General features: G+C 29.0%; 1 protein-coding gene across 1 annotated transcript; it reads left to right on the top strand.

Annotated features, from left to right (window-relative positions):
• The first annotated feature begins 12,856 nt into the window (after positions 1-12,856).
• LOC126836522 (plastin-3) lies at positions 12,857-19,959 on the top strand. Its single transcript, XM_050570020.1, has 11 exons — positions 12,857-13,395; positions 15,093-15,257; positions 15,333-15,595; positions 16,219-16,438; positions 16,497-16,651; positions 16,972-17,077; positions 17,166-17,379; positions 17,459-17,597; positions 17,702-17,841; positions 19,150-19,403; positions 19,499-19,959. The coding sequence occupies exons 1-11, from the start codon at positions 13,309-13,311 to the stop codon at positions 19,670-19,672; spliced, it is 1,917 nt and encodes a 638-aa protein (XP_050425977.1). The 5' UTR covers positions 12,857-13,308; the 3' UTR covers positions 19,673-19,959.
• Positions 19,960-20,633: the final 674 nt, after the last annotated feature.

Raw genomic sequence — 20,633 nt, 5'->3', positions numbered from 1 at the left:
TATTAATTTAAAACGATTTTGCAAAAAACAGTTGCCCTTATAAATTAAAAACAAAGTAAAAATCATACTATTAAGTTAGGTACCTACCTAACTTTTTACTCTAATTCTAATTTTAACTCTAATTTTACTCTACTAATTTAAGTTTTTTTCAGATAGCTTGCAATTTAACTTAGTTAACTTGTTATATATTTTTTTAAAAGCAATTACCAACATTAACCATACAGAGAAGCCGTTTAAAACAAAAGGGTAGCTTAACAAAACTGAAATTATAAGTAAGGAATTAACCAATAAATAATTGTACGTTCAGCGTATTTATTAAAATTATACAGATTTTTAAACTCATGATAAAGGCTATAAGAAAGAAAAAAAAATATATATAGATTTTCGTTTTGCAAACGGCATATAAAAACAATAATCCTACAATATTTTAAGTCATTCTCTTATTATTAATTTAAGAGTGTTTTTTTATATTTACGCAACTAATTTACCTACTTTAAAAAAATACCATTACTTCATTAGCAAGTATTAATTGACAATACCCAGTCGGCCATTTTTTTGTCAAATATTGTTAGGATATAAAACTTATAGGATGATTTTAATATTTCAATTTTAAAAAAGTGTGTATTGTAATGACAGTTACATATAAATTTTTGGTTTTTAAATAATAATACTCAGCACTTATTTCAGTACTATAATATTTCATTTAAAATACTAAAAAAATGTAAAAACCAATATTTTTGTATAGCCTTCTGCTCACAAATACTATTTTATTGTAAAATGTTCAAGAATGATATTCATGATATTATGGGAAGGGCTCTAAACGACTTTAAACACTCAATTAGTGTTGTATTATATCAGCAAAATGAAAACCATTATTTTATGAAATTAAATTCATTAGACATCATACATAGGTATTGTTTAGATTGTCTGCTACTTTTGAAAAACATCCGGTAGAGGCTGCAAAAGCCAAGAACTATAATCGGGTATACTAAATATTCTACCTAAACGCCGATAAAGACAAATTGCTTTAAATATTTGATAATTTTATCAACAGTCGACACTTATAAATTATAAGTTATAATACTACAATGTGATTAGATTAAAAAATTACATTTTTTTTTATAAGAGCGCTATCAACTTTTGAAGCTTAAAGGGAACCGGGAACGTATGTATTTAATAATTTTTTCTGGTTAATAAAAAGTTATTTAGGTTTCAAATTTAGAACGAGGCAAAGGGTGGAGTATACTATATAGTATTATCTTTATCTGCCCGCATTACTCTACCGCTCTCCACCTCCCGTCCTAAACTTTAAACTCGAAAAACAACTTTAAAAATAATTTTACAAAACTGTTCGTTAAATATATTATACGTTACCATTCAAATTTCAAAAGTTAATAGAGATTTGTTTATATAAAAAAGATAAATACTTAATTCATTTTATAATATTGTAAAATAACAAAAACAAAAATGTTTTCAAAAAAAAAGTACAAAATTTAAAAAATTTTAAGAGAAAATAAGACACACTGCATATACAATCGTATTGAAAATGAAATGCTTATTATGTAAAAGATTACAATAGTATTTAAATTATTACTGTTAATTAATATTTTTATTGTACTATATTTAATCAATGATTTTACTATAAATTGTTATTAATTATACTTTATTAGGCGGTACTGCACCAATATGCGGCAATGGTAAACGCCAATTAGTTATTAGTGTTATTGGAATCTGTTTTAGAAAAAAAGAAATTTATCTTCAGATGCATAATGGCCAATGGGTAATAAAATATAATAAGTATACCGATTTTTAATATGCTATAAAATAGAATACATATTTTGAGTGGGTACTTGTAAAAGAAATAAAAGGTGTTCTCGCTATGTGATTATTATACCGAGGATGAGACCCAAGAGTGACTTATCATACCTATAAGTGGATTCTAAATAATACGGACGTATCTATGGTATAGGCTGTAGTTTTTTTTTTTAATTTATTTAAAAGTTTTAAATTTCTAAGCCAAATGAGGAAATCTACAATGTGCTCGTTTTAATAATTATAATAACTCGATAATGAATACAAATATAAAAAATCATACAGATACAAACAAAAGTCGCGTTTCAAAAAGATAAAACTTGAGCCTCTATGTTATTTAATTGTCGAAAGTCGAAAGACTTTGTCTTTAGGGATGGATAGCGAATTGTCACATATTACTTAGCCCATTATTACTTAATGGCTATCTTAAATTTAAAAAAAAATTATTTAAAAAAGTAAAACAGTTATGTGGAATAAAAAACGTGATGTTTATAGCACAAATGAGTATAAATTATTTTTTTTAAAAAAATCTTAAACATATTCACTAGAACAAAAGTTATTTCATTTGTAGAATATTTGTGGGTCACTCTGTATAATGATTTATAAAAAATAAATGAAATACAAAATAACATTTAATCATTATAGATTTTAATAAATGTTTGTACTTTTTATTACCCTAATTAACATTAATACAATTTTAAAAAAACATTCTGGATCCTTGAGCTTATATCGCCAATTATAAGTATTGAGTATACTCGATTGTATTAGTTCTTACAAATTACAATATATTTTATAGACATGACCATAGTATCTTTTTGTTTCCTATGCAGTATGTTCTATGTAATCTAGGTATTATTTGCTATCTAATCTTGAAATTAATGAACAGCTGTTATATAGAATATGATTTCGCCAATTCATTAGGTATAGAATTATTGTAAATTGTGCCAACTATTAATGACAAACAAACAATAACTACTGTAAACTTGTGTGATATTATTACTGGGGTTTTTTTGGGGGATGGGAATATTGGAGCTGCCTTATTAAATTGGTTGTAACAACCACCACCCTTCTCCACCCCTCATCGAAATTTTGGTTAACTATTTGACAACATGAGAGAAGCTAATCGTACCAAAATAAAGCTTCCAAAACAATTATTAACATTTAACGCAAATGCTTCGGTGTGAGTTTGTAGATGGTATAAATACAAAACACGATAAAAAAAAGCATTGTAAAAGCTATAATGTAGTTAAAAGTTAAAACTCTATATTTTGAGTATTAGGGAGGATACGATTATAGGATTGATCGTCTGTCCATGATTGTTTGTTGCTATTGTTACCCGTCTATCGTAATTAACAACAAAATAAAAAACATTTAAAATTCCTGTTGACTGTAGAATCAATCAAATATAGCACCATAGTTAAAAAATGTACAACGGTTAAAGTGTAATTTTTCCCTTTTTTTGGTTTACCATAAAAAATATTCTGACAACAGATTTTTAAATAAATTGAATATAACATGTAATTTTCCCACTTTATGTCTACCTTAGGTCTCATTTTCAGACATTAAGTCCTAAAACTATTCATTCGAAAAAGATAAATAAAAAACAAATGTTCAAACCTCCTAGAAAAAAAGCTTACGTTATTTTTTTGGTTAGTCCACGTTTATAGATAGTACTTTATTAAATAAATATTCCATACAAATTTTGAACTATTTCGACTAAGTATTTTTTAAAAAAAATATGGTGCGTCGTAATATAATACAGGTAATTGATTTGAGTGTTTTTCTCGATTTTAAAGGAGAAAAGTAAGTAGTACTTTATACTTATACTATATATTACTCATTAGTATCATATATTTGTTACAACGACTTATCAAGTCGGTACCGCTGAGAAAATTACATTAGTAATAGTAACTCGACATTTTATAGGTACCTACCATTTGGTAATTATATGTTACATTTCTGCCATTAAAATCAATTTTCATCTTAAAATTCCTACTTATAAAATGTTTGAGAAATTTATTTCAAGTTTTTTTTACTAGGTCGGTAAAAAAAAATGTTTATAAAATAATAATTAGCTATAAAATTATATTAAAATATATTGAAACCCTAGTTCTTGTATTTGTATTACCAACAAGTATTACGTTAACAACAGTTTTTTTTTTAAGTATAGCAAATCAAAATCACTCACAATGAATTTAATGCCACTAACGACCTCCAAGCATATTACTATAATTTCTTACGCATGCGTTAAAAAATGTGTGAATTGTAATACTTGCACATAACATGTCTGTAAAACGCATTAACGAAAAAACTGCTTCCTAATTTGAGTTATTTTTTTTAAATAAAAAATAATATCAACATCAATGAAACGTAATATCACAATTACATTTACCTTGACCCTGATCTGTCGGATTGGGATGGATTTTAAATGAGCAATTATAATTATTTAACGAGTTCTGGTTTAAATGATAAAACTGATCTAAAATCTGTCTTTTATGATTTCTAATTCATGACGATGGTTAGAAAAAAAAAATCTAGTTATACCTAATTATTGTATTATATTCCATCCAAATGTAAAAAAATGCTTTCTGCGTCAGTGTTTTGAAATAATTAAATTGAAAACAAATTGGTAATTCCCATAAAAAAAATCATACGTTTTATTGTCAACAACAATTATTAATTTACCCTTTTGAGTTTGATGTGTTATATTTCATGTATAGGATATATAGTAATTAATATAATTTTTACAGTTAACAGCCCACAATTGTTGAAGAAAATGTAATTATACATACCACAAGGTGCAAATTAATACTAGTTCTTGGGACACGTTAAAGTTATTCTTTATCGCAACAATAATAATTATTCCTACGCTTTAGCTTTGAATTTTATGACTCGAGAGATTTTTATTTTTTTTTCACGATAAAAAAAACTAAAAACGACAGTTGTTAAACCTTTTTGAGTGCTAATTAATTAATTTACAGTGTTTTTTTACCGAAACTAAAAGAAATTAATGACCGTGAATCACCGCAATGACCCCCTTAAGACTATTCGCCTTTCCCGGAAATGTCGTTAGGTTAAAATTATGTTATTATATTAACGTGTATTAATCGGTTCGGTTTACTATTACGGTTTCCATTCATATTTCCTTGCCTAAAAAACAAATTACCAACCGCTTGCCATTGCCTCGTCTCAGCCACAACACAGGCTGTAGCTGGTAATCATCGTCGGGCGTGCGTATGCATACATATTCGTCATGACGCATATACCCGGAGCTGGATGCTGATCTCGAGGAATATTTATTATTATTATTAATATTGATATTTATTTATTACTTTTTTTTTAAACACAACTCAACGTACGCATATATTACACACAGCAGTATTTTTTACACCATCTGGAAGTATATGGTGGTTATACGCTGTAAGTTATAACACATTTAGTGTTGTTGAATCGACACCGGCTTTTTGCAATGACTCATTATACATTTATTCAAAATATATAATAAATATATATTTATACTTATTATTATAAACACGGTAGACTGCCGGCCGATCGATGTGCATAATATTATATATTAGTCATCCGGAACGCACGTGTTAAGACTCCAAGTCCCACATGGCTTAGTTTCGAGTTACTCGCCCTAGTCATCGAACGTGTGTAGACACCACAAAAGTCGTTTAAAATGTAGTCATTTACAAGTCATTAACCTTACACTGCAAAGTACAATTGTTTTTTTTTAAATTAAATACTATAGGGACTAATTCAAATCATGTTCCCTTCCCCGAGTTAAGAATTATCCAAGAAAAAAAATATAAATCATGCATGGTTAAGATTAACCCTACACTATTTTATATTTATATTGGAAATATTTAAAGTCGATGGTTTATTTTTGTTCTTCAATATTGAGCTGTTGTTGCTGTTTTGAACTGTGATGTCCATATGTATATTAGCTATTATGTTATATCAATAACGAGGTACTTGTTTTTAATGTGTAGGCATTCTAAACCGAATACGATAAAATATGTAAACTCTGCTGAATACTGACTAATTTTATTACCTATAAAGTTAGATGTATCTACTCCGAAAATGGTAAATACTACCTTGCCAGCAATAAATTAGAAATACCGGCTACAGCTTGTTTATTTATTTTAACACTACATACTTCTGCTGTTGTTTAGATTTTCTTGTTTGTGAGTTAAAAGTATTTGTTTTGCTTTTTTCATTTGCTATATAATCAATAATCAATGAGTTATTAACGTTTTGACTCTTGCGGTTGATTCGATTAAGTCACATTATATTATCATCAAGTGAAATAACCCCTTAAATGTGTTTTAGTATTTTAAGTTTCAAACTTCAACTAGGTAGGTTTACTACTATCTACAATGTGTAAACAGTAAACCTCGAATATATTTCTATAATCTAGATATTAATTACTGCCAAATCATTTTGCTAATTTAGTACCGACTATGCTAGACCGATCATACATTATTTAAGATATGGAAGTGATAACTAACCCTGACCAGTATAATATCAATCATCTTTAAACTTCATAGGCGAAAATTGGTTAATAATTTTGAAGGGCAAGAGTCTGGAAAAGATACAGTCCCCAAATTAAATTAAATTTGTATTTTAGAGGAAAAAAATGTCATACCCTAAGTGTACATCACTTAAAAAACTTAAAATGTCTTCAATAAATTGGTATGTACGTTGTGTATTTTATTTTTAAATCCCGATTTATTAGTAGTTTACACTACAAAACGTTTTGTGGCAGTGAAAAAAAAATACCAAACAAATTGATTATGTTTTTCACATAATACAAAAAAAAAGCCCATAATAGAGAAATTGTAATATTTAGCATTCTTGTTCTTGTGCCAACTTTAAATTAATAATTCCTGGTACCATTTAGTTTCGCCTATAAGTTATGACGGGAATTTTGTTTACAGCACTGATTATTCAAGCTCTCTCCATTTCTTTTTCTATTATTCAGCAACGTAGGTAACTTTATATTCTGATAATTAATAAGGATGAAATATGCGTCATTATAGTCTGAAAAAGGTAAACCGCATTTTCGATTTTTTTTTTAATTAAATGTATATTTTTATTAGCTTGCCAAGTCGGTCGTCGCTTAGAGGCATGACACTTGTTGACCAATACCTCCAAAAATGTTTTCGATTTCCTGTAGTCCAATCATTACGGTATGTCGGCATAGACAGTTTTTATACGTTATTATAGCTATAAATTATAATCAATAATCATGCTCAACAATTTAATATAAGTACCTTAAACGACAAAAAAAAAAATAACGCTTGGCGTTTCGAGTAGGCATATGTCGAATAATTACAAACGTTTAGCGAATAGGAAGGAAAATTCACTCTTTTTAATTTCGCATCCAGTCCTACAGTGTACCACCGTTTACTATACAAGCGGTGTTGGCTGTAATAATTGTATACAGAATACAAAATTGTATTAAGGACGTACCAAACCGTCTGGTTGTCGTCAGACGACTTTCGGATTTTGAAAGCAAAACCCGTTTACTTACCAGCATTATTATTCGTGTACACAGCGGGTGCATACAGGGTGATCGTTTTGACGTTAACCGAACCACAAATTATTATTGCTATTCAACGTGTAGGATTGAAAATACGCCTGTAATTTTGTCGATATGCATTACATATCAACTAAAAAGGACGGTTCATAATCATTGCAATTAGGGTTAAACGAGAAGAGATTATTTAGCATTGAATATTGTTGTACAATATAATTTATATGGATAGCATATTTGCGCGGGCTCACTATAGGGCGAAGGAAGGTATTTTCGTGGCATACGCAATTTCGTATATAGTTTGTTGATCGTATCGCGTAATTCCCTATTAGAAAATTGTCTTGAAAATCACACTGATTGTTAAAATAACTGTGTTTTAACAATCTAAAAAAACTAGAAATATTGAACATTATTATGTTAAGTACGATTGTATAGGGTTTACACTTTTTTTAATAATTCTATGGTATTCATTTTTTGTATACATCGTCATCTTTTAATTTTATACATTTTTTTTTTTCAATAGCGGATAGTTTTTAATTGTAGACTACCGACTCAGCTATAGCGCATAACACGGTATCTATCAGCAATTATTGGACACAAACACTTGTAAAAACATATTTATGTATACATACCTAATCAAAGAAATAAAAATCTACACTTGTCGTTTTTTTATAACTAGTTTAATGAGTTCAATTGATATTGTCAATTTGTCATTTTATACTGTCTATGTTTAAATTGCTGCGGGAAACATAAATTGTTTTATATTATTTTAAACAATTATTTATTATTCCGCTTAAAAATACGACGTTTTAACTAACTAAGCAATTTTTAATACACTCGAGTCTTTATCGCTTTTATCGAAAAACAATTATTATGTAAGCCATAAAATTTTATTTCAACGATTGGCTATTGTAATTTAGTTATAAAATAATAATTGTATAATCATTATAATTATTGATAACATAATTAGAGGCGCTGCGTTGGACTTCTTAAGTAGATGTGTGAATGAGAAATTTGTTAATATAATATAAAAAGTAAAAACTACCCATCAAATGTAGAGAATAATTTTTATTTCATCATCTTTAAACTTTTCAATACAACTAAGTATAGTTGTATACATATTACATATGTATATGTGTATTATTGTAATATAAATATAAATCTATTCTTTCCCGTTACCTTATTACTAAAAGAAAAAAAAACCTTATTACTTAAGTAATACTATATGTTCTTGAAATATAGCAATACTATATAATCTATATTTATATGTACTTGTATATTATTATACCTATTCAAGGAACTAGTACAGTTGATTATTTGTTCAACAGTACTGAGTATAGTGATTTTATTAGTTATTAAATATAAAAATAGGCAACAAACAATAGTTTTAAAATGATGTAAATGCGCTGAATATATTATTTAATGGACTGAGTTAATATAATAAATAGGTAATTCTTGCAAATTAATTTTAGCACTTCAATGTTATAATCACTCAATGTAGGTATATTTTGTCAATAGGCCTAACTTTCAAACTGCATAACCTAAAAAGTACCTATATAACATAACCTGATACCGGTCGGCGGTCAGTTTTCAAGGTGATGATGACTAATATAGTAATATCATCTACATATAGTATTGTTTCTCTTTCCTCTCTTCGTATAACGTCTATCTATAACTCTAATGATCAATCCCTCGGGTACCGATGCTGTTATATTAGGTAACTGTACACACAACCTATTATTTTTTAGCCAACCTTTTTCAACAATTAACTGTCTTCATTCCAAAATTGCTGGTAAAAAAACGTTACGAATAAGTCTAATTACTTTTTAATGCCAGTGTTTTTTTAATCATACCAAAGTTAACGGTGTTACAGCTACAATCAGCCCATCGTCAGCGGTTTGTTTTTAGTATTTATAATTATTAGATTAAGTCATGGGAGACCTTTAGTTTTAGGAAAAACAATTAGGTTTATTTCAATTTGATACCTAATATATTATCTCAAGTATATGTAGTGACTAGTGTACACAAATATACGTTAGGTAAGCACACAGTAATACAGACCGGATACTTATTTCACGAGGGTCTTGAACCAGGCGTTGGAATGTGGATTAGTGTTCTCAGGCTCTCCCCTTGTAAAAAAAATGAAAACATTTTTTTTGTGTCCAAAATTAAATTAACTCCCGTGGTCGGTCAACGTTAAAGCCGATCGCTCTATATAGCATTGCGACGGCTGTGCGGAGGTGGTTGTCTGAGACCTATGGTATACACATGTTATTGTTATTATCATCATCGTACCCACCGAGTGAGCGACTAGGACGGTGGGGGGTCTCCAAGCCGAGAAGTATGTCTGACCCCCTGGCCCCTGCGTTTGGAAATGTTTTTCGTCTCGACCCGGCAAAAGACCAAAGCAACAGTTTGGATGGAACACCATTCGAAAATACTTATCGTTTATAAAAATCTATACCAAGTCGGCAATCCAATAATATTGGCGTCAAAAAAGATAGGAGGGCGAGGTCTGAAGAATGTTTATAGTAAAAAAGAGTTTAAAGGTATTAATACGATAAAATCAAATAATATTAGTTCATACGCCAATATTTATGTTGTTTTATTTTTCTTCATTTAACTTGTAAGAGAACGATTCATTGACATATTTTGCACAGTAGGTCTTATTTTAACCTGCATTTAATCCTTTCAGGCTGCAGACCTCGCTTTCTTCTGTTTGATAAAAACACTTGAAACTGTCATCCTGTCTTATTTTTAATCAGCGTTTTCTACATAGGCTGGATATATACTGTTATAGCATTAAAAAATTGATCAGAGTATGAAGTATTGATAGATATCACCCAAAAAGTTAAAATATTTTTTCCCTAAAAATGTTGATGTTATTATTAAATTTAGGTTAAATTATAGGTACCGTTGATCAAAAGGGTTGGTACAGATGCAGTAGGATTTTGAACACTAATTGTGCAGAAAAAAATTAAAATGTGCGGTTAACTTCACGGATGATATGTGCTCTTGAGAAATAAATACATCAAAAATATTATAATATAAAAAAGGCAGGCCTGATCTTAAGATATTTGAAAAATCATGAAGTTTAAATATCATTTTTCCTTATTTTAGGAAGTGGGTCACTTACGTTAAAACAAACAGCTTAATGCATATAAGTTACAATACGCTCTTTTGGAAATTTAATAATATATTATATTCATAAACTATAAGACAATGTCATTTTACTTAAAAACTGCATTTTTTTTTAATTTAATGCCGTAAGAGGGTTATTTTATAATATAATGTTATTAAACAACACCTGTTATAATTTACAACACCTGCAAATTACTGTCTTGAAAAATAAATAAAAGTATATAATAAAGTGATCGCAGTTTTCATTAAATATTTCTATTTATTAAAATTTGTGTAGAAGTATTATAAGAAGTTTTTTATTTTGAGGTTAAATTTTTTAACAATTTTCTATTATAAATACATCATTGCCAAATCAATAGGTACTGTCTTAGCTTCACGTCGAATTAATATTTAGTATTTTATGTATTCTTCATATATTTCCTGACTTCATACACCAGCCATAACAGTAAATTTAGGTGATCAATTAGTAATTACTAGTGGTGGGACTATTCGAATAACGAATATTCGAATATTTTATCATTTTCTTTGCTGGATTAATTAGATTAAAAAAAATAATTAAGAGACTACTAAGGTGTCCTTCATCTATTTTTAATAATTTTTCAACAAAATAAATATAATTATAACGAATTATTCTTTTGACAAAATAAATATTATTACTTATTACAACAAATAAGATTTTAACAATTTATATAGATATATAATTACAGTTTGGTATTTCTAACTAAAATGATGTAGTAGGCGCAGCCATATTATAGTAGATCAAACAAGAATATTTCCAAACATTTACTATAACCAAATTACTTTTTTCCGTGTAAAAAAACATAACTAAAAAACCTCTTAGAAGTTCTTTTTAGTTTTTTCATGCGAAAATTCGAATATTCGAATTATTTGATTACTATTCGAATTATTCGAGTACTCGAATTATTTTCATACGAATAGTATTATTCGATTATTCGAATAATTTGAATAATAGAAAAATTCGATTCAAGGTCTCAGCTCTAATAATTACACATTCTTCTATTGAACATAAAAAAAAAATAAAAAATAGGGTAAACGTTATGTTAAAAAATTCCATGAATACAACTCATTCTTCTTAGTTCTTATACTTATAAATAATTAAAAGATAAATCGATCGTTTAAATGGGTTTTTTTAAATTATCATTGCGCGAACCGATATGATCGGTTAACGCCACAATGCTTATTTCGACATCATTCAAGTCATCTCATAATAATTTCACCACTGGCAATTTGCTATAGAGTTACCTTACCTGATTTAAGTTTGAACTACGTGGTTAGAATCAAAAGCATATTACGTATATAATAACTAATACTATGAATATAGCCATAATATGGTGTTTAGTTTTTAATAAATACAAATACAGGACATTATGACTCGATGACCTTTTTTTTGGCTCATAAGCCTATTTGCCACCTCTCATTAGCTAATTCTAGCTAAAAAACAATTTAAAGAGACATTTTTTAGAGGGACTAAGTTTTTAAAATTACTTATCTCGCTAATGGAATAATAATACTTCAGGCAATTAAATTTTATAATATTTTGGACTTATTTGTTGAATCCGAATACGGGCTCGAATTTTCTCTTGCGCACCTATTATTTAAAAAATCGAGTTTTTTTTTTTTAAGTGGAGTTTCTCTATTTGAAATGTATTTAATAAAATCATTCAAAAGTACAAAACAATGTTTTTTTACAACTTGGTAAGCGATTTAAAAAATAACAAGGCATGCTGGAGAAAATGTGTTCCCAAAAATAGGGTTAAATAAAAATAATACTAGATTCTTGAATTTTTTCTAGGGGGCCTTTAAGAAATTTTTTTTTTTGGGGGAGGGAGGGGCTAGAGCAGATGGAAATTTAGGAGGGAACCACCTATGACTTTGTAATGGATTTTAGAAATTTGGAATATTGGATCTACATTTTTTAACTTGCAGAGAAGCTAGGAGGGAAGTTCTCCCTCTTGCCCCTCGCTGTGGGCGCCCTTGTTGGGAGGGTCTATTTGCGTGACTGTATGTACGATAGGAGTCCGTCGTCGTCACCACCGTATGCATCACTATTTTTACAGCGTGCTGTGGCCTGTGTGTGTATGTATTATAATATGCCACCGAGGAGGCCTGATCGTATACTTTAGTATATGTTACACGGTGTATATATGTATACATAATATATATAATAATACATACGGTATACCTACTGTGTGTATAAACCGATGATCAAACGTTTACCGTGAATCAGCCAGCGCACCGCCGCGCGATGAGTCATAATATGCCCACACCGATTCCTTTACCCCCCGTCTCGCGCCGCGTGTGAGTTGTACACATCTTGCCGCACACTGGCAGTTGACACGGCCAGTAGAACCATCAGCCACCGCCGTGAGCTACCGCAACCGCATCAGTACACGTTCACACAACAGCTCGCGACATTGCTACGTTGCGCGTGCGAGGCGCGCCTTTCTAAACGCAACATTATTGCTTAAGCAACAACAGTATAATAGTATTTTTTTTTATTTACATTACACACACACACCATAGGCGTACTTTTTTATTATCACTAACAGTGCTCAGTACCTAACCAATACATAATATATTTTATATTGTAACTTACCCGTACATTGAAGTGCTTACGATTACATTATTATTTTTGCCGTACTTGGAAACAGCATATTTTTTGGAGTTTTTTCGAATAAAACCATAACATCGAAAGTGCCATAAACACAAACGTCCGCTACACAATCTCTGATCACAAAAATCTGCAAAACGTTATCGTCTCAATATTGATATTGTACGAATATTGTTGCAATATGTCTAAGGTCTCAAACTACATAAACGCGTTGAATGGCAACGTGAGTCTCACCGCCGACGAAGAGCTCAAGGAACACTTTTCCAAGGTAACGTTTTTTTCCTTCTTATTTTTCTTACCTTTATATATATGTATAAATTTGTTTATTTAACTAAACAATGCGACGTAGGTAATCTTGATTTATTCCGTCTCCCGTGCTGTACCTGTCTGCCTGCCTGTGTAGGTGGATTTCGGCAATAGAATTATTATTAATATATATATATATATATATATATTATAATATACAGGCGAGCCGTCCCGATATGTTCAAATGATAAATCGATGATAATCGGTGCGTCAAAAAAAATGTATTATAATAATAATTAAACTACATAATAATATCGTGTTTTGACGGCCACTGCAGAATTATTATTGGACATTATCGCGTTGTTTACCTAAAATAAAAAATAACAAAACCCGTTCCTACACCGTTAAATTGTTATTATAGTCTACAATGGACAGAACACCATTTTACCGTGTACAACTTAATATCATTACTGAATTGTTAACTGATGCGGTAAACGATTTGGCTCATTTCTTGTTTATATTATTTTTTTATTATTTTACTTGATGACTGAATAAGGCAATGAAGAGTGATGAACTTTTGAAACGCTACACAATTCACTTTTCTATCATTTTCTAAAGGATATCGTTGTTATTCGGAAGTGATAAAAACACGCATTGTAGATAATAATGAATTATATATACATACGTCATACACTATAACTGTTGATAACAAGTGAAAACACCAAATGATATTCTGATCGGCGTTTGAACCATGAAATACTTTTTGGTTTTCATAATGAATAATGATGATACGAGATCATATTATTATTATTATTATTAATTGTATCCATTGAATTATTTAACGTGGTGATACGTTATGGAAATTATTCGATATCAAATGACAAACTATATGAAAGAAATCTGATTTTATTTTTAATCAAAAATGTTTGTAGTAACACATACAAACTAACAAGTCATTATCCTTCAATTAAAAAAAATAATCAGCTAGGCCATTTTACGAAATAATTGATATTAATAATAAAATTATTTTATCAATATTTCAATTGTTCCAACGCCATATTTTACACTGATTTTGCTATTGTTATATTGTATGCTGGATTTTTTTTCACACTTTCTTTTAGTTAACCTAACAACAAGATTAATTTAAAAAATTCTTTTTTTTTTACTTGCTATTTATAAATAAATAATAAATGATTAATTCAAATCTTTTAGACATTTCTTGAGGTCAGGCCAAGCCACAATTCTCGCTCTAGACAATACTTAAGTTTACATTCCTCTCGGAGAAAAACATTTTTTTACCTATCTGGGTTAATAGAATGCCTGCTGAAATAGGGGTGCAATTATTTCTCCTAAAAAAAAAGTAAAGTGCTTAGTCAGCTCATGATGAAAATATAATAAAAAAAACATTTTATGAATAAATACCAATTCCTTCTATAAAAAAGTTATTACCTACTATTTAGGTAAACAATTTTTTTTATAAAATACAAAAAAAAGGTTTAGCCCTCTTATTAAAAATGTTAATTTTTTGTTTTAACATTGATATACTCACCTAAAGTATAAGCCATGTCCCCTTTGGTGAAGCCTTGGTATGTTATGTTCTTATGTTGTGGAAGGTTTTATTAAGTTCATTATACCAATAGTCAATAGACAAATATCTGTAGGTGTACTTATGTTATTTGTATAATAAAATTGAAAAAACCTATTAATTTTGTTTTGTAGTTTGACAAAAATCATGACGGATCAATAGATTTGTCAGAACTGCAAGAGGCTTTAGAACTTTGTGGTTTTAAACTACCCGCATGGAAGGTTCGAAAAATGATTGAAGATTATGGCAATAAAAATCAGCAAACTAAAGGAAAACTCTCGTTTTCTGAATTTAAAAAGGTTTGTTGTCGCTGGAAATTGTATTATTTACTCAGACGACTAAAAGTATACTTATCATTTTCTTTTTAATTACAGCTTTGTTCAGATCTTAAGGCTGGAGAAGTTGCTAGTTCATTTAAGCAAGTTGTGTCGAAAAAAGAAAACTTGGAAACATTAGGTGGTATGTCCGACGCCTCAAGTGAAGGAACAACACATTCGGTACGTTTAGAAGAACAACTTGCATTCTCCGATTGGATCAATAGCAATTTAAGACAAGACATTGACTTAAAGCACTTGCTTCCTATTGAAAGTGAAGGCAAAAATCTCTACGATAAAGTCAAAGACGGAATATTACTTTGGTGTGTAGTTTTTTTTTTATAATAAAATTAATATTTATATATTGTGTGAAAATATTAAAAAATCAGAAATTAAAACAAAAAACTATTAGTGTATGTAAGTAGGAATGGTTTCCATTAGTTTTGAAATATTTCAGTATTTGTTAAAATGTTAAAATTTATTTATTTAAATCTAAGATTTAAGAAATCATTTTAAAGCTTTAAAATTTGAATAATTTTAGTTTTAATTTAATCAAAACTTATCAAACTGTTTGAACAGGTGCACAATTTTGCTTAAACAATTGGGGGTGCTTAAGCACTGAATATGTATATTACAAATTTCCATCTCTTTACTATTTTTGTTGGTAACACACACAGCTTTGAAAGTATAAATTTCATAACTTGGGGCGCTAGGCACACCCAAACTCCCTCCAAATTGCGCCTATGGCTTGAACTGTTTTGTTTTAATAGTTAGTTGATAATTTTTTTTTATTTTTATAAAATCTACAATAACATAACTAATATTATAATACTAGTTTCCATACACACTTTATTTTTAAAATAATCAAAATTATTTTCACAGATGTATTTTTAAACAAATTAAACATTTTACAATTAATATTGACCTAACGTATTTATGTTTACAGTAAAATTATCAATCATTCCTGTCCCGATACAATTGATGAACGAGCAATCAACAAGGAAACTAAAAAAAGCAATCTAACGGTGTATAAAAAATTGGAAAACTTGACTTTGGCCTTAGTATCCAGTCAAGCTATCGGATGTAATATCGTCAACATTGATGCACATGATCTCGCCAAAGGAAAACCACATTTAGTTCTTGGTCTGTTATGGCAAATCATTCGAGTAAGTAAATTTTCATATGTGTTTTAAATTAAACGCTTAAATGAAATTTGTCTTATAGATAGGGTTGTTTAATCAAATTACCCTTGAAAACTGTCCTGGACTTGCTACGTTATTACAAGATGGCGAAAGAATTGAAGAACTTATTAAGCTATCACCCGAAGCAATACTGTTACGATGGGTGAATTATCACTTGAATCGTGCTGGCGTTTCCAGGTATGCTTTTATAATTTAGGTTTTTTTTATTATTATATAATATGTGATGCAGAAAGCTAAAAACAACCTCTTGTTCAAAATTTAGTTTGAGCTATTTTCTGAATCTTAATTGATTTTTGACCTGTTTAAGGCTGATTCGTCTTTTTTGCTATAAAGTGACTAAGTTATTGCACTTTAAAGTTACAAATAGGAATTTAGGAATGTTTTGGCATTTTTCTCAAAATTAACTTTGACGACAAAGAGTTCCTTTTCACTCTCCGTATTACATATTTTTAGTTGCAATTAAATCTTATGGTTTTAATAATTTTTTTATTTCACAGGCAATGTCATAATTTCCAAAATGATATAACCGACTCGGAAATTTACACTTATCTTATGAAACAAATAGCTCCACAAGGCTCTGATGTAGATATGACTGCGTTAATGGTAATATATTATACTATTAATTATATAAGGATTAATGATGTATTTTTAAAAATCATGTTAGGTTATTATTTAAAATTTTTATTTATAGGAACCCGACGTAAACCAAAGAGCGGAAATTATGCTACAACAAGCGGCCAAGTTGGGATGTCGTAGTTTTGTAACTGCTTCGGACGTCGTCAATGGCGTTTACAAGTTGAATTTGGCTTTTGTAGCCAACTTGTTTAACAATCATCCTGGCTTGGACAAACCTGAAGGAGAAATTGAAGGGCTGGAAAACATTGAGGAGACAAGAGAAGAAAAAAGTATGGAAATCATAATACAGCTAAAAATATTAGTATTAGTATATTGTCTGAATCACCTAATGTTTGTTATTTAATTTAGCGTATAGAAATTGGATGAACTCAATGGGTGTAGCACCGCACGTGAATTGGTTGTACTCAGATTTAGCTGATGGTCTTGTCATATTCCAGTTGTACGACATCATTAAACCGGGAATTGTCAATTGGTCCAAAGTACATAGGTAAGTGCTAGAGAGAAGACTATTTAAAACATAAAGTCTTAAGCCTTATACCAACAAGTATAAGTTTTAAAAAATTTAATAAATATATAATTTTTAATTCTTAGGAAGTTCTCAAAACTACGAATGTTTATGGAAAAATTAGAAAACTGCAATTATGCCGTTGAATTGGGTCGCCAATTAGGTTTTTCATTGGTGGGTATTGCCGGGCAAGACTTAAATGACGGAAACGCAACACTAACACTTGGTAAGTGAATGTTAATTATTTCTATATCAAACCTGGCATTTTATATATAACAACAAAAACTTATTTGGAAATAATGAGTTATTTGAAAATTTATTATTCAAGTCATTTTTTATTTAAAATAATAATTATTTGAATACTTGTTCAAATAAAAATAAAATTGCTTTATTATTTGAGATTTTATTTAGATAAACATTATTTAAATAATGCTCAGGTTTGTTCTATATTTAAATAATAATATTTAAATAGATTTTTGTTAATTTAGTGCATTTATTTAGCACACTTAATAATTACATAAAAGGCGTTTTTTTTATTCTGAGAAATGTGTAGATAAGATTGTATATTATATTATGCTCTAAATCTGCAACAGTTCAGTAGTTACCACAATCATTGTGTTTTTATCAGCCATGCATTTTTGTGACACAGACCACAACACAAGTCTTAAAGTAAAATAAAGGTCAATTTTAATTTGACACAATTAGAGTTTATCGTACTGTTCAAATAAATATTACAAATTATCATTATACATTATAGTATCGTTTTATACAGCTTACACGAAATTATACAGTTATTTACTTTTATTGTTCTATGTTTTCTCTCTTACAATTATACATACAAATATAAAGACGTTCGTGTATGGTGATGGTTTATTCTCAAATAGCTGTTAATCTACACGTTATTGCAGATATCTGATTCACTCTCACATTTTTAGCAATCTAGAATTTTCTACAGTCAAAGTGTGACTTTCCCCCTTTTTGGGGGGTTTTCCTTATTTTATTTCGATTTTTGAAGTTAGTTTTAGGATTTGAGGTCTAAGATATATATATATATATATATATATTATAGTCCCATTCTATATTTACTTTGAGTCTAAATCTTAGACCTCAAATCCTAAAACTAACTTCAAAAATCGAAATAAAATAAATCGAATATTCGTTTACCAACGAATATTTATAATATTATGTCCAAAGAATATTCTAATTATGGAACTAGCTTCATCCAAGTCGAAAAATATGTAAACTTGTGTAGGGAAGAGGTGATTTCTTTTAATTTCTGGCCCAATAAAGTAGCTTTCAGGTACGATTTCTGATCCATTGAATTTCCAAATGAAGAAATCATCAGTCCAGCAATTTAAAAGGTATCGGATGTCTATACAAAAATAACAATTTTAACTAATCATTGTTAAAACAATACTTTTTCAGTATCGGTTGAAGCGAATATAATAACAACTCATAGACGTTATAATATAAGTTATATCACAGTTACAAAAAACAATATAATGTACTTACTCTGATCGTTACTTGGTTTTAGCTTTGATTTGGCAACTGATGCGGGCATACACGCTTTCGGTACTTACTCAACTGGCTAACACTGGAAGTCCGATTGTCGAAAAAGAAATTGTGACGTGGGTCAATAACAAGTTGTCAGGTGCCAACAAACAAACAACGCTAAAAGGATTCCAAGACCAAGGTTTGTCTGACGGTCGAATTGTTATCGACTTGATCGACTCCATAAAGCCGGGCACGATTAACTACGATGTAGTTAAAGACGGCGGTGAACAAGAGGTAACGTTTTTTTTCTTAATATTGTACGGGGACAGAAGGGGGATAACTTAAAGGAAATGGTTCCCAACTCATTATTATCGTTTGGTTTTTGTTAGGATAAATTGGCAAACGCCAAGTACGCCATTTCGATGGCCAGGAAAACTGGTGCGAGAGTATATGCTTTACCAGAAGATATAACGGAAGTAAAGCCGAAAATGGTGATGACACTTTTTGCCTGTCTTATGGCTATTGACTATGTGCCTTATATGGGCGTGAAATCAGAGTCGTAAACAAATGAATTTTCTACAACGCATACAATAAGGAATAGTTTCTGTTCATAATTTATTGGCATTTTATTTTTGTAACACATCATCGATTGACAGATTTTTTATTATTATTATTATTAATAATATTTGTACAAACTATTATTTTTGTTTTAAACGAATTTTTTTTTTTATAAAATATTTTGAAATTCAGCTGCATTTTGAGTTACGAACGTGTTGGCTGTGGATAAATTTATTAAACTTGTGTACAATTTTTTTATTTTTATTATTATATTGTTTATTGATTTTTTTTTTTTTGACATTTTATTATTATTTTTTATTTATATACATAATAATCTTAGCGTTTTCTTTCATGGTAGATTTCCCAAGAGTAAATGTCTATTGTTACCAAACTATGTATTTATTAAATACGATGTGACCTAAATATTTCGAAAACCTTCGTAATAATTAAGAGCGTAGCCAGAAGCTATGCTCGTAACCAGAAGGCCTAGACTTGGTACCTATATCAAAATATCTAATAGTTAATTGAATTACATAATAGATGAATAATACTTACTGTTTTCTTTATTTTATTTTTAGTATATTATAATGATGTCTTCGAAAATGTTTATACTTTTACTATTATTTTTATAATTGAATTACTATTATTTATTATTATTATTGTAATCATTATTTATATTTATTATAATTAATTAATTAATTACCAATTATTACCAATATCTTTCAGGTCCTTTAATACTAACAAAAAATTATTTGTGTACTTGAGGTTGTAAGTTTAATTTAAATGAATAAAATAAATATATTAACATTTTGTACTATGATCAAAGTAATATAATATCTACTTATGAATTAATACAAAGTCAAAGAAATAGTCTCTTTATTTTCATCATACTTTTATAATTTTACACTTAACTCCTTCCTCGCAATTTATTGATACTTTAAACTATCATTTTCATTCGGCTATACT

This window comes from Adelges cooleyi, unplaced genomic scaffold (genome assembly GCF_023614345.1).
Source record: "Adelges cooleyi isolate 19-005CV unplaced genomic scaffold, UGA_ACOO_1.1 ACOO_flye_CR_arks_rails_tigmint_CR_PRNA_247, whole genome shotgun sequence".
NCBI lineage: Eukaryota > Metazoa > Arthropoda > Insecta > Hemiptera > Adelgidae > Adelges > Adelges cooleyi.
This window is presented reverse-complemented; position numbering and strand designations above follow the sequence as displayed.